We start from the raw sequence: 23862 nt of genomic DNA, 5'->3' as shown, positions 1-23862 counted from the left end.
AGGGGTTACTGGGCAGGGTCACGGGGTTACTGGGAGGGGTCAGGGGTTACTGGGAGCACTCAGGGGTTACTGGGAGGGGTCTCAGGGGTTACTGGGAGGGGTCAGGGGTTCACTGGGACGGGTCCCAGAGCTAACTGGGAGGGGTCAGGGTTACTGGGAGGGGTCTCAGGGTAACTGGGAGCACTCAGGGGTTACTGGGAGGGGTCCCAGGGGTTACTGGGAGGGGTCTCAGAAGTAACTGGGAGGAGTCTCAGGGGTTACTGGGAGGGGTCCCAGGGGTTACTGGGAGGGGTCCCAGGGGTTACTGGGAGGTCCCAGGGGTTACTGGGAGGGTCTCAGGGGTTACTGGGAGGAGTCTCAGGGGTTACTGGGAGGGGTCCCAGGGGTTACTGGGAGGGGTCGGGGTTACAGGGAGGGGTCCCAGGGGTTACTGGGAGGGGTCCCAGGGATTACTGGGAGCACTCAGGGGTTACTGGGAGGGTCTCAGGGGTTACTGGGAGGTCCCAGGGGTCACTGGGAGGGGTCCCAGCAGTCACTGGGAGCACTCAGGGGTTACTGGGAGGGGTCTCAGGGGTTACTGGGAGGTCCCAGGGGTTACTGGGAGCACTCAGGGGTTACTGGGAGGGTCTCAGGGGTTACTGGGAGGTCCCAGGGGTCACTGGGAGGGGTCCCAGCAGTCACTGGGAGCGCTCAGGGGTTAGTGGGAAGGGTCCCAGGGGTTACTGGGAGGTCCCAGGGGTTACTGGGGGAGGTCCCAGGGGTTCCTGGGGGATCCCTCTGTCCATCCGGGGGTTCCCAAGCTGGATTTGGGGTGGGGGAGGGGGGGGACACACAATGGGGAGCGTTGTTTGCCCCGCCCCCTCACGGGAGCCACGCCCCTCCAGACCACGCCCCTTCACACGCTGACCACGCCCCCTCTGCGCTGGCCCCGCCCCGGCCCCGCCCCGTTCCCGCCCCGGCCCCGCCCCGTTCCCGCCGTGCCCCGCGCTCCAAGATGGCGGCGCCGTGGCCGCTGCCGGTGCTGGCGCTGCTGGCGGCGGGGGCGGCGCTGGGCCGGGCCGGGGGGCTCTGCCGGGGGGGCTCCGGCACCGGCACCGGCCCCAGGGTGAGCCCGGGGTGCGGGGGAGCGGGGGAGAACCCGGTATCGGCATGGGGAGAGCTCCGGTACCGGGATGGGAGTGAGCGGGACAGCCCCGGTAACGGGATGGGAGAGAGCACAGAGAGCCCCGGTACCGGGATGGGAGAGAGCGGTGGGGGAGTCCCGGTACCGGGATGGGAGAGAGCGGGGGAGTCCGGTACCGGGATGGGAGTGAGCGGTGGGGGAGTCCCGGTACCGGGATGGGGCTCCCGGTACCCCGTACCCGGTACCTGGTGTTCGGTACTCGGTGTTACTCGGTGTTCGGTACTCGGTGTTCGGGAGGACCCCGTGCAGGATTGGGGCTCGTTAATATTAATGAGGGGGCGTGGCTGGCCGACCATAGAGCCCGGGGACCCCACGCGCGGCCCTCATTAATATTAATTAGGGGGAATGTAAATTGTCAGGAGCCCTGGGGCGGGACCTTGTGGCTGTCCTCATTAATATTAATTAGGGGTGTACCAATCGATACCGTGTGCTGCCCTCATTAATATTAATTAGGAGTGTACCGATTGATACCGTGTGCTGCCCTCATTAATATTAATTAGGGGGAGTGTAAATTGTCAGGAGCCCTGGGGCGGGACCTTGTGACTAACCTCATTAATATTAATTAGGGGTGTACCGATCGATACCGTGTGCTGCCCTCATTAATATTAATTAGGGGTGTATAAACTAATAGAGGCTGTAGCTGCGAGGGGCAGGGCTGCGGGCTGCCCTCATTAATATTAATTAGGGTGTTTGTAAACTGTAGCTATGAGGCGCAGGGCCTCTCTCTGCCCTCATTAATATTAATTAACGTGGTTGAAAGTAATGAGCCTGCTCCACCTCATTAATGCTAATGACGGGCAGGTCTGGCTCCCTCCAGGTGATTAATATTCATGAGGGAGTTGAAGTTGCAGAACCTCATTAGCATTAATGAGGGTGTGGGGCTGGTCATTAATATTCATGAGGCCTTCGGGGTGCCCCCACCCCTCTGGGGGTGTCCCCACCCTGATGTCACCCCTGTGTCACCCCCATGTCCCTGTCCTGGTGTCACCCCCGTGTCACCCCCGTGTCCCTGTCCTGGTGTCACCCCCGTGTCACCCCTGTGTCACCCCCATGTCCCTGTCCTGGTGTCACCCCCGTGTCACCCCGATGTCCCCCTGTGTCCCCCCAGGCCGGTGACACCGAGAGCTGCCGGGTGAGCCTGAGCCTGGAGCACTCCTTCGAGCTGGGTGAGGGACAGGGGCACTGGGGACACTGGGGACATCACTGGGGACACTGGGGACACTGGGGACACTGTGGGCATTGGGGACATCGGGGACACTGGGGACATTGAGGACATTGTGGGGACATGGGACATGGGGATGCTGAGCTGGGTGACGGGATGGGTACATGGAGGTGGCACTGGGAACACGGGGACAGGGGTGGCACTGGGGACACCAGGTGGGGGTGGCACTCGGGCACAGGGATGGGGTGGCACTGGGGATGTCGGGTGGGGGTGGCACTGGGGACACAGGGACAGGGGTGGCACTAGGGGCATGGGGTGGCACTGGGGGCACGGGGACCCGGCTGTCCCCGTGTGCCCCTTTCCTCATGTCCCCTGTCCCCATGTCCCATTGTCTCCGTGTCCCCATGTCCACCTGTCCCCGTCCCCATGTCCCCATCCCTATCCCATGTCCCTGTCCCCATGTCCCCTGTCCCTGTCCCCATGTCCCCATGTCCCCATGTCCCCCTGTCCCCATGTCCCCATGTCCCTGTCCCTGTCCCCATGTCCCCATGTCCCCATGTCCCCATCCCCATCCCTGTCCCCGTGTCCCCATGCCCCTGTCCCATGCCCCTGTCCCCATGTCCCCATGTCCCCATGTCCCCACAGACGACGCTCCGCGGTTCCGCCGCCGGGGGACGCTGTCGCTGAGTTGGGGCCCTGAGCCCACCCTGACCCTGACCCAGAAACCGCTCGGGGACGAGGAACGGGCCCGGCTCAGGGTCAGCGGGGACACGGGAACAGCGGGGGGACAGCGGGGGGACATGGGGGGGACAGCGGGACATGGGGGGACATGGGGGGACAGCGGGACACGGGGGGGACACGGGGGGGACAGCGGGACACAGGGGGACAGCGGGACATGGGGGGACAGTGGGGACACGGGGGGACAGTGGGGACACGGGGGGACAGCAGGGGGACAGCGGGACATGGGGGGACAGTGGGGACACAGGGGGACAGCAGGGGGACAGCGGGGACATGGGGGGGACAGCGGGGACAGTGGGGACACAGGGGGGGAGATGGGGGACACCGGGACATGGGGGACAGCAGGACATGGGGGGACAAGGGACAGCACAGTGGCATTGGGGGCACACTGGGGTGACACCAGGTGACACCAGGTGACTGAGGTGACACTGGGTGACAGTGGGGTGACACTGAGATGTCACTGGGTGACACTGGGTGACTCTGATGTGACACCAGATGAACTGAGGTGACACCGGGTGACACTGAGGTGACACGGGTGTCCCCACAGGAGGTGGCAGCGCGGGACGGGCTGTACCGGGTGCGGGTCAGGGTGACAGTGAGGTGACACGGGTGTCCCCACAGGAGGTGGCAGCGCGGGACGGGCTGTACCGGGTGCGGGTCAGGTTGACACTGGGTGACACTGGGGTGACACTGAGTTGACACGGCTGTCCCCACAGGAGGTGGCAGCGCGGGACGGGCTGTACCGGGTGCGGGTCAGGGTGACACTGGGGTGACACTGAGTTGACACGGCTGTCCCCACAGGAGGTGGCAGCGCGGGACGGGCTGTACCGGGTGCGGGTCCCCCGCAGGCCCCTGGGCCCGGGCGAGGAGGGCGGCTCTGAGTTTGTCACCTCCTTCGTGAGGGCGGTGAGTGACAGGGACACCCCTGGGACACCCCTACCCTGGGGACACCCCTGGGGACATCGTGGGACACCTCTGGGACACCTCTGGGACACCCCTGGGGACACCTGGGACACCCCTGGGACCCCCTGGGACACCTCTGGGGACACTCCTGAGACACCTCTGTGACACCCTGCGGGCACCCCTGGGACACTCTGGGGACATCTTGGGACACCCTGTGTCCTTGTCCCCTCACGTGTGCCAATGTCCCTGTGTCCCTGTGTCCCTGTCCCCTTACATGTCCCCTCACATGTCCCCGTGTCCCCGTGTCCCCGAGCAGTGTGCTCTGCTGTCCCCTGACATGTCCCCGTGTCCCCGAGCAGTGTGCCCTGCTGTCCCCTGACGTGTCCCTGTGTCCCCCGCTGTCCCCTCACATGTCCCCGTGTCCCCGTGTCCCCTCACATGTCCCCTGCTGTCCCCGAGCAGTGTGCCCTGCTGTCCCCTGAGCTGTCCCTGTCCCCGTGTCCCCGAGCAGTGTCCCCCGCTGTCCCCTGACGTGTCCCCATGTCCCCTGCTGTCCCCGAGCAGTGTGCCCTGCTGGAGTCTCACCTGTCGGACCAGCTGTCACTGCACCTGGACGTGGCCGGGCACGTGGTGGCCCTGGGGGTGGTGGCAGCGCCGGGCACCTGCCGGGGCAGCGCCGTGCCCGACGGGCACCTGGAGCTCTTCAACACCTCGGTGGCACTGCGACAGCCCCTGCCCGCCGCCACGTGAGGGACCGGGACACGGGGACATGGGGACACGGGGACACGGGGACATGGGGACATGGGGGGGACAGGGGGACACGGGGACATGGGGGGACAGGGCCAGGGGACATGGGGATATGGGGACACGGGGACAGTGGGGGACAGTGGAGGACATTGAGCTGGGAGTCCCCAGCTCCTGAGGGACACTGGGACATGAGGGAGACGTGGGGGACACTGACCTCGGTGTCCCCAAGCCTCGGTGGCCTTGTGCCACGCCCTGCTGCCACGTGAGTGACAGGGACATGGGGACACTGGGGGACATGGGGACACTGGGGACACTGTGACCCTGGTGGGATTTTGGGGCTGGTTCAGTTTTGGGGGTTACCTGTGAGGGCAGGAGGGGAAGTTTTGGGGTGGCCGTGACCCCCCGTGTCCCCTCCCCAATGTCCCCAATGTCCCCGCTGTCCCCAGCCCCGAGACCGCCGCCTTCATCCGGCACCTGGAGCAGGAGCAGGCCCAGCGCGCCCGGAACCCGCAGGAGCAGAAATCCTTCTTCGCCAAATACGTGAGGGACACCCCAAAACCCCCTGGGACACCCCAAAAATTAACTGGGACACCCCAAAAAAACTCTGGGACATGCCAAAAATCATCTGGGACACCTCAAAAACCACCAGTGACACCCAAAATCATGTGACATCCCCCATCCCAAACCCCTCCTGAGCACCCAAAGTCTCCCTACACCCCCCAGGATTGGGATTTTGGGGTGACCCAGCCCCGTTTGGGAGTGGATTTTGGGGTGATTTGGGGCTGATTTTGGATGGCTTTTAGGGTGACTTGGGATGGATTTTGGGGTGATTTGGGGTGGATTTGGGGGTGATTTGGGGTGGATTTTGGGGTGGATTTGGGGCGGATTTGGGGGTGATTTGGAGTGTATTTTGGGGTGGATTTGGGGGTGATTTGGGGTGTATTTTGGGGTGTATTTGGGGTGTATTTTGGGGTGGATTTGGGGGTGATTTGGGATGGATTTTGGGGTGGATTTGGGGTGGATTTGGGGGTGATGTCGGGTGTATTTTGGGGTGATTTGGGGGTGATTTGGGGTGTATTTTGGGGTGTATTTGGGGGTGATTTGGGGTGGATTTGGGGGTGATTTGGGGTGTATTTTGGGGTGGATTTGGGATGGATTTTGGTGTATTTTGGGGTGGATTTGGGGGTGATTTGGGGTGTATTTTGGGGTGGATTTGGGGTGGATCTTGGGGTGATTTGGGGGTGATTTGGGGTGGATCTTGGGGTGACCCCCTCCTCTCCCCGCAGTGGATGTACATCATCCCCATCGTCCTCTTCCTCATGATGTCCGGAGCCCCCGACGCCGGGGGGGCGCAGGGGGGGGGCACGGGGGGTGGGGGAGGGGCGGGGGTCAGGTGAGACACCCCCCCAAAATCACCCCCAGACCCCCTGAACCCCCACATGAGGGATGGGCAATAAAGCTGAGTGAGACCCCAAAGCTGTGTGAGACCCCAAATGTGGGTGAGACCCCAAATATGGGTGAGACCCCAAATATGGGTGAGACCCCAAATGTGGGTGAGACCCCAAATGTGGGTGAGACCCCAAATGTGGGTGCGACCCCAAATGTGGGTGTGACCCCAAATGTGGGTGAGACCCCAAAGCTGTGTGAGACCCCAAATGTGGGTGTGACCCCAAATGTGGGTGCGACCCCAAATGTGGGTGTGACCCCAAATGTGGGTGAGACCCCAAACTTCTGTGACCCCAAATGTGGGTGAGACCCCAAAGCTGTGTGAGACCCCAAATGTGGGTGAGACCCCAAATGTGGGTGTGACCCCAAATGTGGGTGAGACCCCAAAGCTGTGTGAGACCCCAAATGTGGGTGAGACCCCAAATGTGGGTGTGACCCCAAATGTGGGTGAGACCCCAAAGCTGTGTGAGACCCCAAATGTGGGTGTGACCCCAAATGTGGGTGTGTCCCCAAATGTGGGTGAGACCCCAAAGCTGTGTGAGACCCCAAATGTGGGTGTGACCCCAAATGTGGGTGTGTCCCCAAATGTGGGTGAGACCCCAAATGTGGGTGTGACCCCAAATGTGGGCGAGACCCCCAATGTGTGTGAGACCCCAAATGTGGGTGAGACCCCAAATGTGGGTGAGACCCCAAATGTGGGTTTGACCCCAGTCTGGGAGCAGGGTCTGTCTGGGGGGAGCTCCTGGGGCTCCAGGGGGACCCCAAAATTTCGGCTCTGCCCGGAGGGGAGGCAGGGAATGGGGGAGGGGGCGGGGCTTGCAATAATGGACACGCCCCTTTATGCAAATAGAGGGGACTCGCTGTGCTCTATAACCACGCCCCTTTATGCAAATATACGCGCTACTGTGCTCTATAACCACGCCCCTTCACGCACGGGGGCGGTGCCGCGCGGCCGCCCGCTGATTGGTGGGGGAGATCACGTGGCCGCCGCGGTGACGTCAATCCCGGAAGCGGCGCCGCGAGTCTGGGATATCCCCACGGGACCAGCGACCCCCGGAGCGCCCGGCGAGCCCCGGAGCGCCCGGCGAGACCCGGAGCCCCCGGCGAGCCCCGGAGCCCCCAGGTCGCCCCCAGCTCGCCCCGAGCCCCGGGCATGGCGGAGGGCGGCCCGCGGCGGCTGCGGCCGTGGCTGCTGGCGCAGCTGCAGAGCGGCCGCTACCCGGGGCTGCAGTGGGACGACGCGGCCCGGACGGCGCTGAGGATCCCCTGGGCCCACGGCGGCCGCAGCGGGGCCCGGGACGGACCGGGAACGGCGCTGTGCAGGGTCAGGGGCGGGGCCTGAGGGGGGCGGGGCCTGATGGGGCGGGGTCTGGGGAGGGGCGGGGCCTGGGGGAGGGGCGGGGCTCGGCAGAGTGAGGGGCGGGGCCTGAGGGAGGGGCGGGGCCTAAAGGATATGGGGCGGGGCCTGAGGGAGGGGCGGGGCTGGGCAGGGTCAGGGGCGGGGCCTGGGGGAGGGGCGGGGCCTGAGGGGGGCTGAGGCTAAGTGGGGGCGGGGCTCTGCAGGGAGGGGCGGAACTCGGCAGGGTCAGGGTCGGGGCCTAAGGGGAGGGGCGTGGTCTCGGGGAAGGGGCGGAGCCAGAGAAGTGCCGGGGGCGTGGCCTGCAGAGTCAGGGGCGGGGCCAAGGACGGCTCTGAACGGTGATAGGTGGGACCAAGGGCGGGGCCATAAGGGGCGGGGCTTTAGGAGGGGCGGGGCCAAGAGGGGGCGGGGCCAGGAAACCTTTGGGGTGGGGCTCTGAGCAGGGGGCGTGGCCGAGCAATACACAGTGCGAGTGGGTGTGGTGGCGCTATGCTAATGAGGTGGGCGTGTCGGCAGGCCTGGGCGGAGTACAAGGGGCGGCTGCGGCCCGGGGACCCCCCGGACCCCGCGGGGTGGAAGACGCGGCTGCGCTGCGCCCTGGCCCGCAGCCCCGAGTTCCAGGCGCTGCCGGGCCGGGGCCGCTCCGACGGGCCCTGCCCCTACCGCGTGTACCGGGTGCTGCCCGCCCGCGGTGAGCTCCGGGAACCGGGAGGGGACCGGGCCGGGCACCGGGAACTGCGGGCACAGAGAGAGGGGGATGGAGACTGGGGGGGCACATGGAAATGGGTACTGACTATGGGGGGGGGGTCACATGGGAAAAAGGGACTAAATACGGGGGGAAGCAATGGAAATGGGGTGAGAGGATGGAATTTGGGGGGGACACACCGGAAATGGGGTGGGGGGACCGTGGAGGGGCAGGGCAGAGGGCGAACCCCCAAATCAGGAGGGGCGCGGGTGGGTGAGGGTCTTGATGCGGGGCCACCCCGAGATGGGGGAAGCCAAAGGGGGGAGCACCGAGGGAGGGGCCAAACGGGGTCAGGGAAGGGAAGGGGGAGGGGCTCCGGGGTCAGAGCCCAATTGACCAACCCGGTGCCACCCCCCCCCCCACAGAGCCCAAACCCCCCAAGGGGCGGCAGAGCCAGCGGGAGGAGGGGCTGAGCCCCACGGAGCCCCTCCCACCGACCCCGCCCCCCGAGAGCCAGGAGGGAGCCCCGGAGGAGGACGAGAAGCCCGGTGAGAGCGGGAGGGGGGCGCTGGGGGCACTCCCGGGACAATCCCGGGACTGGGGCGGCCCTGGGGGCGGGGCAGGGGGCGTGGCCTCCAACTGACCCCGCCCCTTCAGCCGAGGCTCCGCCCCCGGAAGCGCCGCTGCGGATCGAGGTGGAGAGCGCCGAGCCCCTCCCCCCGGCGTGCGGTAAGCCACGCCCCTAAAGGGGAGGAGCCGAGCCCGGCCAATCACAGCGCGGCCATGGCCCCACCCAGTAATGGCTCCTCCCCCAAAACCGAGCCACGCCCCCCGCACTGACCCCGCCCCTTGTCCCGCAGGGGACGCGGCGCTGCTGCTGCGGCTGTGCCGGGGCCCGTTCGTGGCCTGGCAGGGGGCGCTGCCCGCGGGGGATTATCTGCTGAGTCCTCCCGGCCGCCAGGGGGCGCTGCCCGCGGGGGATTATCTGCTGAGTCCTCCCGGCCGCCAGGGGGCGCTGTCCGGTCCTCCCGGCCACCAGGGGGCGCTGCCCGATCCTCCCGGCCGCCAGGGGGCGCTGTCACCGCCGCCGCCATTGCCGCGGCTGCGGCTGCCGCGGGGGTCGGGCCCGGAGCTGCTGCTCAGCAGCGCCCCCCGCGGGCTCTTCCTGCGCCTCCGCCCCGGCCCCGGGCCCGGTCCCGGTGCCCTCCGCGCCCCGCACGCCCCGCACGGGCCGCTCTGCCACGGGGAGCTGCTGCAGCCCTTCGACGCTCTGCGCTTCCGGGAGGGTGAGGGGACTTCCGGGATGGGGGGAAGGGACTTCCGGGATGGGGGAGGGGACTTCCGGGGGGGTGAGGGGCGCTTCCGGGATGGGGGAGGGGACTTCCGGTGGGTGAGGGGCGCTTCAGGGATGGGGGAGGGGACTTCCGGGAGGGTGAGGGGCGCTTCCGTGATGGGGGAAGGGACTTCCGGTGGGACAGGGGCGCTTCCGGGATGGGGGAGGGGACTTCCGGGGGGGTGAGGGGCGCTTCCGGGATGGGGGAGGGGACTTCCGGGAGGGTGAGGGGCGCTTCCGGGATGGGGGAGGGGACTTCCGGTGGGTGAGGGGCGCTTCCGGGATGGGGGAGGGGACTTCCGGGGGGGTGAGGGGCGCTTCCGGGATGGGGGAGGGGACTTCCGGGGGGGTGAGGGGTGCTTCCGGGATGGGGGAGGGGACTTCCGGTGGGGGAGGAGGGACACCGAACCGCGGGGTGGGGGAGGGGACGCGGGGCTCGGGCCCTTTCCGGGATGGGGGAGGGGAGGGGACGTGGGGCTCGGCCCATTTCCGGGTGGGGGAGGGGAAGGGGACCCGGGGGGTTGGGCCCTTTTGGGATGGGGGAGGGGACCCGGGGCTCGGACCCATTTCCGGGTGGGGGAGGGGAGGGGACCCGGGGGGTTCGGGCCCATTTCCGGGTGGTGGAGGGGACCCGGGGCTCGGGGCCATCCCGGGCTGGGGGAGGGGGGACACCGAACCGCGGGGTGGGGGAGGGGACCCGGGGCCCATTTCCGGGTGGGGGAGGGGAAGGGGGAGGGGCCCGGCCCCGCCCCGCCCCCAGCGCCCCTCCCCTCCCCCCCCAGAGCTGGAGCGGCACCGGGCCGGGCTCGGGCCCCGCCCCCCGCACCGGGTGACGCTGGAGCTGCGGGACCCGGGGGAGAGCCCCGGCGGGGAGGGGCTGCTGCTGGAGGTGGGCGAGGGGCGCTGGGGGGTCCTGGGGGGGGCTGGGGGGTCCCAAAGGACTCCTGGGGGTCCTGGGGGGTCCCAAAGGGCTCCTGGGTGGGGCTGGAGGATCCCAAAGGGCTCTTGGGGGTCTCCTGGGGGGTGCTTGGGGGTCCCTGAGGGGTTTTGGGGGAGTCCTGGGGGGCTTTTGGGTGTCCTCGGGGGGGTCCCTGGGGATGTTAGGGGGTCCCTAAGGTGTCCTCGGGGGTGTCCTGGGGTATTTTGGGGATCCTTAAGGGGTCCCTAAGGGGTTTTGGGAAGGTCATGGGGGGTTTTGGGGGTTCAGGGGGCCCTTGGGGGGCTCCTGGGGGGCTTTTGGGTGTCCTCGGGGGGTCCCTGGGGATGTTAAGGGGTCCCTAAGGGGTCCTGGGGGGGGTCCTGAGGTATTTTGGGGGTCCTTAAGGGGTCCCTAAGGGGTTTTGGGGGGTCCTGGGAAGGTCATGGGGGGTTTTGGGGGTCCCTACGGGGTCCTATGGGGGATCCCTGAGGCTGATCTGGGGGTCCTGGGGGGCTCTTGTGGGATGTTGGGTCCCTAAAGGGGTTTTGAGGGGGTCCCTGGGGGGTTCTGGGGGTCTCTGAGGGGGATTAGGGGGTCTCTGGGGGGGTTTTGGGGTCCCTAAGGGGTCCTGGGGAGGTCATGGGGGGTGTTGGGGGGTCCCCAGAGGTGGTTGGGGGGGTCCCTGGGGGATGCTGGGGGGTACTTAAGGGATCTTGGGGGGTCCTGGGGTATTTTGGAAGGTCCTGGGGTGTGTTGAGGGTCCCTAAGGGGTCCCTGAGGATGTCTTGGGGGGCTCTTGGGGAACCTGGGGATGTTGGGGTGTCCCTAAGGGGTTTTGGGGGGTTTTGGGGGTCCCTAGGGAGTCCTGGGGTATTTTGGGGGGCCCTGGGGGTGCTTGGGTGGTCCCCAGGGGCAGTTGAGGGGTCCCTAAGGGGTGCTGGGGGGTCCCTGGGGGGTCCCTGGGGGGTCCCTAAGGGGTTTTTGGGGGGCCCAGGGGGGTGTTGGGGGATCCTGGGGGGCTCTTGGGGGGCCCTGAGGGGTTTGGGGATTTTGGGGGGTCTCTCAGGGGTCTCCCCCCTTTCCCCTCCCCCCAGATGGAACAAGCCTTCGCCCAGCGGCTCCTGGACAGCCTCGGGACCCCCGGGGACCCCCAAAACCCCCCCGGGACCCCCAAAACCCCCCCGGGGCAATAAAAGCTGAAATGGGGGGGCAGCCCTGCCCCTCCCCCACCCCCAGGGTCTCTGTCACTCGGGGAGGGGGAGGGGACCCCAAAACCAGAGGGGGGAAGGGGAAGGGACCCCAAAAACGGGGAGGGGACCCCCAAAACCAGAGGGGGGAGGGGAGGGGACCCCGAAAGGAGAGCAGCCAGGCCGTGTCCAAAGGGGGTTTTTATTGGGGGGTGGGGGTGGGGGAGGGGCGCCCCCGGGGGTCTCAGTCGTCCTTGAGCCCCCCGAACACGGAGGACGGGACCTGCCGCTGCTCCAGCTGCACCTCTGGGGGGGGGGGAGGGGAGGGGAGGGTCAGGGTGGGGGAGGGGCGCTCACCCATCCCCCACCAGGGCCCCGCCCGGGACCCCCCCCCAGTCGTAGGGACTCCCCCCCAGTCCCAGTGACCCCTCCCCCAAAATCCTGCTGCCCCTCCCCCCCTCCTGCCCCTCCCCCCTTGGTACCATTGGGCCCCTCCCCCTCCCCCATTCCCCTCCCCCTGTGCCCCTCCCCCGTGCCCCTCCCCCTCCCTAGCCCCTCCCCCTCGTGCCCCTCCCCCCTTGGTACCATTGGGCCCCTCCCCCAGCCCCTCCCCTATGCCCCTCCCCCTGCCCCTCCCCCCGTGCCCCTCCCCCCAGCCCCTCCCTCATGCCCCTCCCCCTCCCCGGTGCCCCTCCCCCTCCCCCCGTGCCCCTCCCCCCGTGCCCCTCCCCCCCAGCCCCTCCCCCAGCCCCTCCCCCGGTACCGTCGGGCTCCTCCCCCTCCTCGTCCAGCTCGATCTCCTCGGGGTTCCCCTGCAGGGACAGGGGGGGCTCAGCCCCCACAGGGGCCTCGGCCCTGCCCCGACCTCGTGTCAGCACCGGGGGCACCCCAAAACCGGCATCGGCACCCCAAAATCCATCACAACCCCGGGGGCACCCCAAAATCCATCACAACCCCAGGGGGACCCCAAAATCGGCCCCCAGAGCCCCCAGACCCATCACAACCCCGGGGGGGCCCCAAAATCAGCATCGGCACCCCAAAATCCATCACAACCCCGGGATACCCCAAAATCCCTCAGAACCCAGAGCCCCCAAAATCAGCACCTGGGGACCCCAAATTGGCACCAGGAATCCTCAAAATCCATTGGAACCCGGGGGACCCCAAAATCGGCACCCAGAGACCCCAAAATCAGCACCAGGGACCCCAAAATCGTCACAGGGGACCCCGAATTGGCACCAGGGATCCTCAAAATCCACGGGCAGGGGACACCCCCAACTCAGCACTGGGACACCCAACTCAGCACTGGGACCCCAAAATCAGCACTGGGACCCCAAAATCCATTGGAACCCGGGGTGACCCCAAAATCCGCACCCAGAGACCCAAAATCGGCACCCACGGGGGAGCTCTGGGGAGGCAGTGGGCGTGGCAGGGTCGGGTGGGCGTGGCAGTGTTGGGTGTGGCACAGTTGGGTGGGCGTGGCAGTGTTAGGTGGGTGTGTCTGTGTCCCGTGTCCCTGTCCCGTGTCCCTGTCCCTGTCCCCTGTCCCTGTCCCGTGTCCCTGTCCCGTGTCCCTGTCCCGTGTCCGTGTCCCGTGTCCCTGTCCCGTGTCCGTGTCCCGTGTCCGTGTCCGTGTCCCTGTCCCGTGTCCCTGTCCCGTGTCTGTGTCCCATGTCCCTGTCCCGTGTCCGTGTCCGTGTCCGTGTCCCTGTCCCGTGTCCCTGTCCCGTGTCTGTGTCCCTGTCCCCTGTCCCCTGTCCCGTGTCCCGTGTCCGTGTCCCTGTCCCGTGTCCGTGTCCGTGTCCCGTGTCCCTGTCCCCTGTCCGTGTCCCTGTCCCGTGTCCGTGTCCCGTGTCCCGTGTCCCGTGTCCCTGTCCCGTGTCCTGTCCCGTGTCCGTGTCCCATGTCCCTGTCCCGTGTCCCTGTCCCTGTCCCGTGTCCGTGTCCCTGTCCCTGTCCCGTGTCCGTGTCCCGTGTCCCTGTCCCGTGTCCGTGTCCCTGTCCCGTGTCCGTGTCCCGTGTCCCTGTCCCTGTCCCGTGTCCCTGTCCCGTGTCCCGTGTCCGTGTCCGTGTCCCTCACCTGACGAACAGCACCTGCTGGGCGGGGCGGGGCGTGTCCCGCTGGGCCTCGGCCGCCAGCGCCTCCGCGCGCTGCTCCAGCAGCTTCATCTCGTCCAGGCCGCTCTGCCCCGGGGCCAGGTCCGACACTGCCCCCGGCATGGGGCTGGTCAGTGCCCAGGGACCCCCGGGGACATCCCCATGGAACACCCCCGGGACCCCCAGGGACATCCCCATGGACCCCCCCATGGATCCCCCATAGCACCCCAGGGATGTCCGGGACCCCCGGGAACATCCCCATAGCACCCCAGGACCCCCGGGACCCCCCCATAGCACCCTAGGGACCCCCCATAGCACCCTTGGGACCCCCCCATAGCACCCCCAGGACCCCCAGGGACCACCCGTAGCACCCCCGGGACCCCCAGGGACCACCCGTAGCACCCCCGGGACCCCAACATCTCCAGGACCCCCATGGACCCCCCCATGGACTCTCATGAACCCCACTATGGACCCCCCGGGACCCCCCCATGGACCCTCATGAACCCCACCATGGACCCCCCAGGGACCCCCCATAGCCCCCCTGGGACCCCAGCATCTCCAGGACACCCCATGGATCCCCCCCATAGCACCCCCAGGGACCCCCCATAGCACTCTCAGGACCCCAACATCTCCAGGACCCCCATGGATCTCCCTCATGGACCCTCATGAACCCCCACCATGGACCCCCTGGGACCCCCAGGGACCCCCCCCATGGACCCCAACATCTCCAGGACCCCCATGGATCTGCCCCCGTGGCACCCCTGGGACCCCCACGGACCCCCAGAGCACCCCCAGCCCCACCCAGGTGTTCCCCCTCCCCCCCTCATCTGCCCTCCCCCTGCCACCGTTTCCCACCCCTCCCCCCTCACCTGTGCCCTCACCTGTGCCCGCCGTACCCCCTGGGTGCTGTACCTGTGCCCTCACCTGTGCCCTCACCTGTGCCCTCTCACCTGTGCCCCCTCACCTGTGCCCTCTCACCTGTGCCCCCTCACCTGTGCCCTCTCACCTGTGCCCCCTCACCTGTGCCCTCACCTGTGCCCCCTCACCTGTGCCCTCACCTGTGCTGTACCTGTGCCCCCCGTACCCCCCGTGCCCCCCATGCCCCCCATACCCCCCGTGCCCCCCATACCCCCCATGCCCCCCGTGTCCCCCGTGCCCCCCATACCCCCATACCACCCCTGCCCCCTGTGCCCCCCGTGCCCCCCGTGCCCCCCATGCCCCCCATACCCCCCGTGCCCCCCATACCCCCCATGCCCCCCGTACCCCCTGTGCCCCCCATGACCCCCCATACCCCCATGCCCCCATACCCCCGTGCCCTGTGCCGTACCGGTGCCGGTGGCGCTGCCGGACACTTTGAGCATTTGGGAGGCCATGAAGTTGACCTGAGTGTTGTAGGTGGCCTGAACACTGCGCTTGATGCGCAGCATCTCCCGGATGGTGTCCTCGTTCCCGTGGCGGATCTCAAACTCCTTCCACGTCTGCCAGAAGCTGCCCGTGATCTGGGACAGGACAGGGACATGGGGACATGTCAGGGACATGGGGACAGTGTCAGGGACACGGGGACCGGGACAGGGACATGGGGACAGTGTCACATCTCAAACTCCTTCCACGTCTGCCAGAAGCTGCCCGTGATCTGGGACAGGGACATGGGGACGTGTCAGGGACATAGGGACAGGGGGACATTGTCAGGGACATGGGGACAGTGACACATCTCAAACTCCTTCCACGTCTGCCAGAAGCTGCCCGTGATCTGGGACAGGACAGGGACATGGGGACATGTCAGGGACACGGGGACATGGGGACAGTGACACATCTCAAACTCCTTCCACGTCTGCCAGAAGCTGCCCGTGATCTGGGACAGGGACATGGGGACGTGTCAGGGACATAGGGACAGGGGGACATTGTCAGGGACATGGGGACAGTGACACATCTCAAACTCCTTCCACGTCTGCCGGAAGCTGCCCGTGATCTGGGATGGGACATGGGGACAGCATCAGGGACAGGGGGACACGGGCTCAGGGACAGCCTGGGGACACTCCTGGCCTGGTGCCACCTCACCTGTGGGTCACAGATTTGTGAGCAGGGGGTGCCCCCAGTCCCCCCCAGTGCCCCCAATCCCCCCCAGTGCCCCCCATGCCCCAGCCCTGCTCACCCACGGGTCGCAGATCTGGGAGCAGGGGGTGCCCCCAGTACCATCCCAGTGCCCCCAGTGCCCCCAGTGCCCCCGTTCCTGCCCCCCTCACCCGCGGGTCGCAGATCTGGGAGCAGGGGGTGCTCCCAGTGCCCCCCAGTGCCCCCCAGTTGCTCCCAGTACCATCCCAGTGCCCCGCTCACCCGCGGGTCGCAGATCTGGGAGCAGTAGGTGTAGATGGCGCGGGCCCGATCCACCTCGCCCAGTTTGCACTCCATGTCAGCGAAGCGCAGGCACAGCTCCCGCGCCGCGTCGTCACCCAGCACCTGCGGGCGGGGCAGCGGTCACACCTGGGCACACCTGTACCCACCTGGGCACGCTACAGGGGTGACACCTGTGCCCACCTGGGCACGGCACGGCGGTGACACCTGTGCCCACCTGTGCCCACCTGTGCCCACCTGTGCCCACCTGGGACACCTGTGCTCACCTGGGCACGGGGCGGGGGTGACACCTGTGCCCACCTGGGACACCTGTGCACACCTGGGACACCTGTGCCCACCTGTGCCCACCTGGGACACCTGTGCCCACCTGTGCCTACCTGGGACACCCGTGACACCTGTGCTCAGCTGTTACACCTGTGACACCTGTGCCCAGCTGTGCCACCTGGGCCACCTGTGCCACCTGTGTCTCCCAGTACCGACCTGTCCCCACCTCAGTGCCCCCTGCCCCCCAGGTGTGCCCAGGTGTTCCCAGCCCCCCAGGTGTGCCCAGGTGTGCCCAGGTGTGCCCAGGTGTGCCCAGGTGCCCAGGTGTGCCCACCTCGATGGCTCTCTGGTAGATGGGGCGCGTGTGGGTGACCCCGAAGAGCTCGGCGGCGCGGCGGATGTAGATGTGGAACATGTCGCGCTGCTGCTCCGGGGGCACGGCCCGCGTGCCGCGCTCGTACACCGCCATGGCCCGGCGCGCCAGCCCGAAGCGCTCCTCCAGCCGCGCGTACAGCAGGAAGATGGCTGGGCAGGGGACATGGGACATCAGGGGACAGCAGGGGACAGCAGGGGACATCAGGGGACAGCAGGGGACATCAGGGGACACACGGGGACATCAGGGGACACGCGGGGACACGCGTGGATGTCACGGGACACGCGGGGACACAGGGACGTCAGGGGACATCAGGGGACATCAGGGGACACACGGGCATGTCAGGGGACACACGGGGACATCAGGGGACACACGGGGACATCAGGGGACACGTGGGGACATCAGGGGACACGCGGGGACACAGGGACGTCAGGGGACACGCAGGGACATCAGGGGACAGCAGGGGACATCAGGGGACATCAGGGGACACACAGGGGGGACAGGGGACATGCAGGGACGTCAAGGGACACACGGGGATGTCAGGGGACACGGCGGGGACATCAAGGGACATCAGGGGACATCAGGGGACACACGGGGACACACAGGGGCATCAGGGGACACACGGGGACATCAGGGGACACACGGGGACATCAGGGGACACCAGGGGACACACGGGGACGTCAGGGGACACACGGGGACATCAGGAGACATCAGGGGACACACGGGGACGTCATGGGACACGTGGGGACATCAGGGGACACACATGGACACGGGGACGTCAGGGGACACACAGGGACATGGGGACATCAGGGGACACATGGGGATGTCAGGGGACACGCGGGGACGTCAGGGGACACGCGGGGACACGGGGGGGACAGGGGACACACGGGGACATCAGGGGACATCAGGGGACACACGGGGACGTCAGGGGACACACGGGGATGTCAGGGGACACATGGGGATGTCAGGGGACACACAGACACGTCAGGGGACACGTGGGGATGTCAGGGGACACACGGGGACATCAGGGGACACGCGGGGACAGTGAGGGGACACACGGGGACGCGGGCACGTCAGGGGACACACAGGGACACACGGGGACACGGGGACATCAGGGGACACACGGGGACATCAGGGGCATCAGGGGACATCAGGGGACACACGGGGACGTCAGGGGACACGCGGGGACACGGCGGACACAGGGATGGGATGGGGGCAGTGAGGGGAAACAGACAGGGACACCTGTCCTGGCATCTCCTGGTCCCCTCTACCTGCCATGTCCCCAGTGCCACCAATGTCCCAGATGTCCCCATGGCCCCCATGTCCACGTGTGCCCAATGTCCCCAATGCCCCCGCAATGTCCCCTGTGTCCCCAATGCCCCCGATATCCGCCAGTATCCTCAATGTCCCTGTATCCCCATGTCCCCAGTGCCCCCCAATGTCCCCCATGTCCATGTTCCCAATGCCCCCCCAATGTCCCCCATGTCCCCAATGTCTGCCAGTGTCATCAATGTCCCCCCAGTGCCCCCAGTGCCCCCAATGTCCCCAATGTCCCCAATGCCCCCCACATCCCCACATCCCCAGTGCCCCCCATGTCTTCAGTGTCCCCCCAATGCCCCCAGTGCCCCCCATGTCCCCAATGCCCCCCCAATGCCCCCCCACATCCCCAGTCCCCCCCAGTCCCCCCCGTGTCCCCGTGTCCCCTGTCCCTACTCTTGGCGTGCTGAGGGGGACACCCGTCCAGCGCCTGCTCGAAGAGGTCCCGGGCGCGCTCCAGCTTCCGGCCCCCGTACCGGGACACGAACTTGGACAGGTACGTGAGCCACAGGTCCCCCACGTGCGGCCACCGGAACAGCGCGATGCCCCGCTCGTAGGCCTGGGGGACATTGGGGACAGCGGGGACATTGGGGACATCGGGGACATTGGGGACACTGGGGACATTGGGACATTGGGACATTGGGGACATTGGGGGGACATTGGGGACATTGGGGACATTGGGGACATTGGGGGCATTGAGGGCATTGGGGGCATTGGGGGCATTGGGGACATCGGGGACATTGGGGACATTGGGGACATTGGGACATTGGGACATTGGGGACATTGGGGGGACATTGGGGACATTGGGGACATTGGGGACATTGGGGGCATTGAGGGCATTGGGGGCATTGGGGACATTGGGGTCATTGGGGGGACATTGGGGACATTGGGGACATTGGGGACATTGGGGACATTGGGGGCATTGAGGGCATTGGGGGCATTGGGGACATTGGGGACATTGGGACAATGGGGACATTGGGGACACTGGGGACATTGGAGACATGGGGGGCATTGGGGACATGGGGGGCATTGGGGACATGGGGGACATTGGGGACATTGGGGGACATCGGGGACATTGGGGACATTGGCATGGGGACATCGGCATGGGGACGCAGTGCCACCACTGGGACAGCAGGACACTGCGCACGTACACCCACGGGGACACCCCTGTGAGCCACAGGGTGACTGGGGTGTCCCCAGTGACCTCCTGGGGTGTCCCACCCAACCCCTCCAGCAGCAGGGTGTCCCCAACCCCTCTGGATGTCCCCAAATCCTCGGTGGCTGTCCCCAACCTCTCTGGATGTCCCCAAACCCTCTGTGGGTGTCCTCAACCTCTTTGGATGTCCCCAAACCCTCTGTGGGTGTCCCCAACCCCTCTCTGGCTGTCCCCCCGCCTCTCTCTGGATGTCCCCAGCCCCTCTCTGGCTGTCCCCCAGCCCCTCTCAGTGTCCCCAACCCCTCTCAGTGTCCCCAGCCCCTTCCCGGGGTGCCCCCAGCCCCGTGCTGCGCTGTCCCCACAGTGTCCCAGCTGTCCCCAGCCGTCCCCAGGTGTCCCCATTTGTCCCCAGCTGTCCCCAGTGTCCCGGTGTCCCCATCTGTCCCCATCTGTCCCCAGCCATCCCCATCTGTCCCCGAGTCCCGGTGGCACCTTGAAGCTGTCCCAGCTGTCCCCAGCCATCCCCCCGTGTACCCATCTGTCCCCAGTGTCCCCATCTGCCCCATCTGTCCCCGCTGTCCCCGTGTCCCGGTGGCATCTTGAAGCTGTCCCAGCTATCCCCAGCTATCCCCATCTGTCCCCATCTGCCCCCAGCCATCCCCATCTGTCCCCGAGTCCCGGTGCCACCTTGAAGCTGTCCCAGCCATCCCCATCTGTCCCCAGTGTCCCCATCTGACCCCAGCTATCCCCATCTGTCCCCAGGTGTCTCTAGGTGTCCCCATCTGTCCCCATCTGTCCCCGCGTGCCGGTGGCACCTTGAAGCTGTCCTCGAAGCGGCCGTGCTCCTCCAGCAGCAGCGCGTAGTTGATGACGATCTGGGGGGTGGCGATGCGCAGGTCCAGAATGCGCTCGTACACCGCCCGCGTCGACTGCGGGGACAGGGACAGAGGGACACAGGGACACGGGGACAGGGGGACAGGGACAGGGACAGGGTGACATGGGGACATTGGGGACATGGGGACAGGGGGACAGGGGGACAGGGACAGGGACATGGGGACATTGGGGACATGGGGACAGGGGGACAGGGGGACAAGGACACAGAGACAGGGGGACATGGGGACAGGGACAGGGACAGGGACACAGAGGGACAGGGGGACAGCAAGGTCACAGGGTCACAGGCAGGTCCAGCACTCCCCGGGCACGGGGACACAGCGCTGTCCCCAGGTGTGCCCAGGTGTGTCCATGTCCCCCCAGGTGCCCCAGGTGTGCCTGGTGCCCACCAGAAAGGTGTCCATGCCCCCCCAGGTGTGTCCAGGTGTCCCCCACACCCAACAGTGTCCCCAGGTGCCCCAGCTGCCCACCTGGAAGGTGCCCAGGCTCTCCTCCAGGTGTGCCCATGCCACCCCGGGTGTGACCAGGTGTGTCCAGGTGTGCCCCAGGTGTGCCCAGGTGTGCCCAGGTGCCCCCGGTGCCCACCTGGAAGGTGCCCAGGCTCTCCTCCAGGTGTGCCCATGTCCCTCCAGGTGCCCCAGGTGTGCCCGGTGCCCACCAGGAAGGTGTCCATGCCCTCCCAGGTGTGCCCAGGTGCCCCGGTGCCCACCTGGAAGGTGCCCAGGCTCTCCTCCAGGTCGGCCAGCATGGCCCAGACGCGCAGGGATTTGTAGAGGCGGTTCTGCACCGGCTCGGAGCTGTCGAAGAACTCAGCGCGGCGCGCCGGCAGCGCCGTGGCTTTCTGGGAAAAACCGGGAAAACGGGAAAAGGTGGGAAAGGGGAATGGAGGAAAACGGGAAAAGGGAAAAGGTGGGAAAGGGGAACGGAGAAAAACGGGAAAAGGTGGGAAAGGGGAACGGAGAAATATGGGAAAACAGGAAAAGTTGGGAAAGGGCAACGGAGAAATACGGGAAAACGGGAAAAGGTGGGAAAGGGGAACGGAGAAATACGGGAAAAGAGGGAAAACGGGAAAAGGTGGGAAAGGGGAACGGAGAAAATCGGGAAAACGGGAAAAGGTGGGAAAGGGGAACGGAGAAAAACGGGAAAACGGGAAAAGGTGGGAAAGGGGAGCGGAGAAATACGGGAAAAAGGGAAAAGGTGGGAAAGGGGAACGGAGAAAAACGGGAAAAGGTGGGAAAGGGGAACGGAGAAATATGGGAAAACGGGAAAAGGTGGGAAAGGGGAACGGAGAAATACGGGAAAACGGGAAAAGGTGGGAAAGGGGAGCGGAGAAATACGGGAAAAAGGGAAAAGGTGGGAAAGGGGAGCGGAGAAATACGGGGAAAATGGGGGGAAATGGGGGGAAATGGAGAGGGAAACGGAAAAAATGAGGAAAAAGAAGGGGGAAAAGGGAGAAAATGGGGAAAAGGGGAAAAAATGGGAGGGGGGAACAGGAGGAGAAATGGAGGGGAAAAGGGGAAAAATGGGGAAAAGGGAAAAAAAGCAGGAAAATGGGGGGAAATTGAGAGGGAAACGGAAAAAAATGAGGGGGAATGGAGAAAATGGGGAAAAGGGGGGGAAAAGGGGAAAAAATGGGGGGGAACAGGAGAAGAAATGGAGGGGAAAAGGGGAAAAGGGGAAAAATGGGGAAAAAAGGGGGAAAACGGAAAGGGGAGGAAAATGGGGGAAAGGGAGAAAAAAGGGAAAAATGGGGGAAAAAGGGGAGAAAAGGTAGGGGGAAATGGGGGGAAATTGAGGGAAAAAGGGGAGAAAAGGGGGAGGAAAGGGGAAAAAAATGGGGGGGAACAGAAGAAGAAATGGAGGGGAAAAGGGGAAAAATGGGAGAGGGGAACAGGAGAAGAAATGGAGGGGAAAAGGGGAAAAATGGGGAAAAAAAGGGGGAAAATGGAAAGGGGAGGAAAACAGGGGAAAGGGAGAAAAAAGGGAAAAATGGGGGAAAAGGGGGAAAGGGGGGAAAAAAGTAGGGGGAAGTGGGGGGAAATTGAGGGAAAAAGGGGAGAAAAGGGGGAGGAAAGGGGAAAAAATGGGGGGGGAACAGAACAAGAAATGGAGGGGGAAAGGGGAAAAATAGGGAAAAAAGGGGGAAAATGGAAAGGGGAGGAAAATGGGGGGAAAGGGAGAAAAAAGGGAAAAATGGAGGAAGAGGGGGACAAAAGGTAGGGGGAAATGGGGGGAAATTGAGGGAAAAAGGGGAGAAAATGGGAGAAAGGGGGAGGAAAGGGGGAAAAAGGGGGGAAATTGGGAAAAGGGGGAAAAATGGGGAAAAGGGCGGGGGAATGCAGGAAAAAGGGGAAAAAATGGGAAAAAAGGGGGGAAATGGGGATAAAAGGAGGGAAAGGGGGATAAGGGAGAAAAGGGGTGCCCGTTTTTGGGTTCCCCATTTTTGACCCGCTTTTCCAGTGTCCCATTTTTGGGGTCCTGTTTCTGGGGTCCCATTTTCGGGGTGTGGTTTTGAGGTCCCATCTTTGGGGTGCCCATTTTCAGGGTGTCAGTTTTGGGGTCCCGTTTTCGGGATCCCATTTTTGAGGTCCTGTTTTTGGGGTGCCATTTTGGGGTCCCATTTTCAGGGTGTCAGTTTTGGGGTTCCGTTTTTGGGGTCCCATTTTCGGGATCCCATTTTTGGGGTCCCGTTTTTAGGGTCCCGTTTTTGGCGTCCCATTTTGGGGTCCCATTTTCAGGGTGTCAGTTTTGGGGTTCTGTTTTCAGGGGTCCCGTTTTTGGGGTCCCATTTTGTGGCGCCCATTTTTGGGGTGTCCCGATTTTGGGTTCCCATTTCGGGGTCCCATTTTTGGGGTCCCATTTTGTGGTGCCCATTTTTGGGGTCCCATTTCGGGGTCCCATTTCGGGGTCCCGTTTTTGGGTCCTCATTTCAGGGTCCCATTTCGGGGTCCCGTTTTTGGGTTGCCATTTTTGGGGTGCCTGTTTTTGGGGTGCCCATTTTTGGGGTGTCCCGTTTCGGGGTTCCCATTTCGGGGTCCCATTTTTGGGTTCCCATTTTGGGGTCCTGTTTTTGGGGTCCTATTTTGTGGTGCCCATTTTGTGGTGCCCATTTTTAGGGTCCCATTTTGTGGTGCCCATTTTTGGGGCGCCCATTTTTGGGGTGCCTGTTTTTGGGTGCCCGTTTTTGGGGTGTCCCATTTTTGGGTTCCCATTTTGGGGTCCTATTTTGGGGTGTCCCGTTTTTGGGGTCCCATTTCGGGGTCCCATTTCAGGGTCCCGTTTTTGGGGTCCCATTTTGGGGTGCCCGTTTTTAGGTTCCCATTTTGGGGTCCCATTTTTGGGGTCCTATTTTGTGGTGCCCATTTTTGGGGTGTCCCGTTTCGGGGTCCCATTTCGGGGTCCCGTTTTGGGGTCCCATTTTGTGGTGTCCATTTTTCGGGTGTCCCGTTTCGAGTTCCCATTTTGGGGTCCCGTTTTTGGGTTCCCATTTCGGGGTCCCGTTTTTGGGGTCCTATTTTGTGGTGCCCATTTTGTGGTGCCCGTTTTTGGGGTCCCATTTTGGGGTCCCATTTTGTGGTGCCCATTTTTGGGGTGTCCCGTTTCGGGGTCCCATTTCAGGGTCCCATTTTTGGGGTCCCATTTTGTGGTGCCCATTTTTTGGGGTGCCCATTTTTGGGCTCCCATTTTGGGGTCCCATTTTGTGGTGCCCATTTTTGGGGTGCCCGTTTTTGGGGTCCCATTTTGTGGTGCCC

General features: G+C 65.2%; 3 protein-coding genes across 5 annotated transcripts in view; 2 read left to right on the top strand and 1 right to left on the bottom strand.

The window, feature by feature from the left end:
• Positions 1 to 955: 955 nt before the first annotated feature.
• On the top strand, positions 956 to 6209 carry EMC10 (ER membrane protein complex subunit 10). Its single transcript, XM_072920092.1, has 7 exons — positions 956 to 1105; positions 2292 to 2349; positions 2991 to 3103; positions 3885 to 3989; positions 4551 to 4732; positions 5180 to 5273; positions 6020 to 6209. Exons 1-7 carry the CDS (start codon positions 995 to 997, stop codon positions 6128 to 6130), a joined length of 774 nt encoding a protein of 257 aa, XP_072776193.1. The 5' UTR covers positions 956 to 994; the 3' UTR covers positions 6131 to 6209.
• Positions 6210 to 7166: 957 nt separating this feature from the next.
• LOC115491620 (interferon regulatory factor 9-like) lies at positions 7167 to 11707 on the top strand. Its single transcript, XM_072920130.1, has 7 exons — positions 7167 to 7503; positions 8056 to 8230; positions 8650 to 8772; positions 8882 to 8953; positions 9085 to 9510; positions 10340 to 10446; positions 11571 to 11707. The coding sequence occupies exons 1-7, from the start codon at positions 7333 to 7335 to the stop codon at positions 11667 to 11669; spliced, it is 1173 nt and encodes a 390-aa protein (XP_072776231.1). The 5' UTR covers positions 7167 to 7332; the 3' UTR covers positions 11670 to 11707.
• A 139-nt stretch (positions 11708 to 11846) lies between these two features.
• Positions 11847 to 23862, bottom strand: part of XAB2 (XPA binding protein 2) — a 30904-nt gene continuing 18888 nt past the window's right edge. The window contains exons 11-19 of one of the 3 annotated variants that reach the window (XM_072920110.1): positions 20820 to 20951; positions 20035 to 20148; positions 18460 to 18622; positions 16708 to 16898; positions 16092 to 16214; positions 15085 to 15256; positions 13741 to 13867; positions 12427 to 12518; positions 11847 to 11969 (exon numbers count right to left, since the gene is read on the bottom strand). In XM_072920110.1, the coding sequence (XP_072776211.1) occupies positions 11908 to 11969; positions 12427 to 12518; positions 13741 to 13867; positions 15085 to 15256; positions 16092 to 16214; positions 16708 to 16898; positions 18460 to 18622; positions 20035 to 20148; positions 20820 to 20951 (1176 nt within the window). In that variant the 3' untranslated portion in view covers positions 11847 to 11907. The other 2 variants (XM_072920111.1, XM_072920112.1) reach the window with 2 other exon arrangements.

The sequence above is a fragment of the Taeniopygia guttata genome, chromosome 30 (genome assembly GCF_048771995.1).
Source record: "Taeniopygia guttata chromosome 30, bTaeGut7.mat, whole genome shotgun sequence".
NCBI lineage: Eukaryota > Metazoa > Chordata > Aves > Passeriformes > Estrildidae > Taeniopygia > Taeniopygia guttata.
This window is presented reverse-complemented; position numbering and strand designations above follow the sequence as displayed.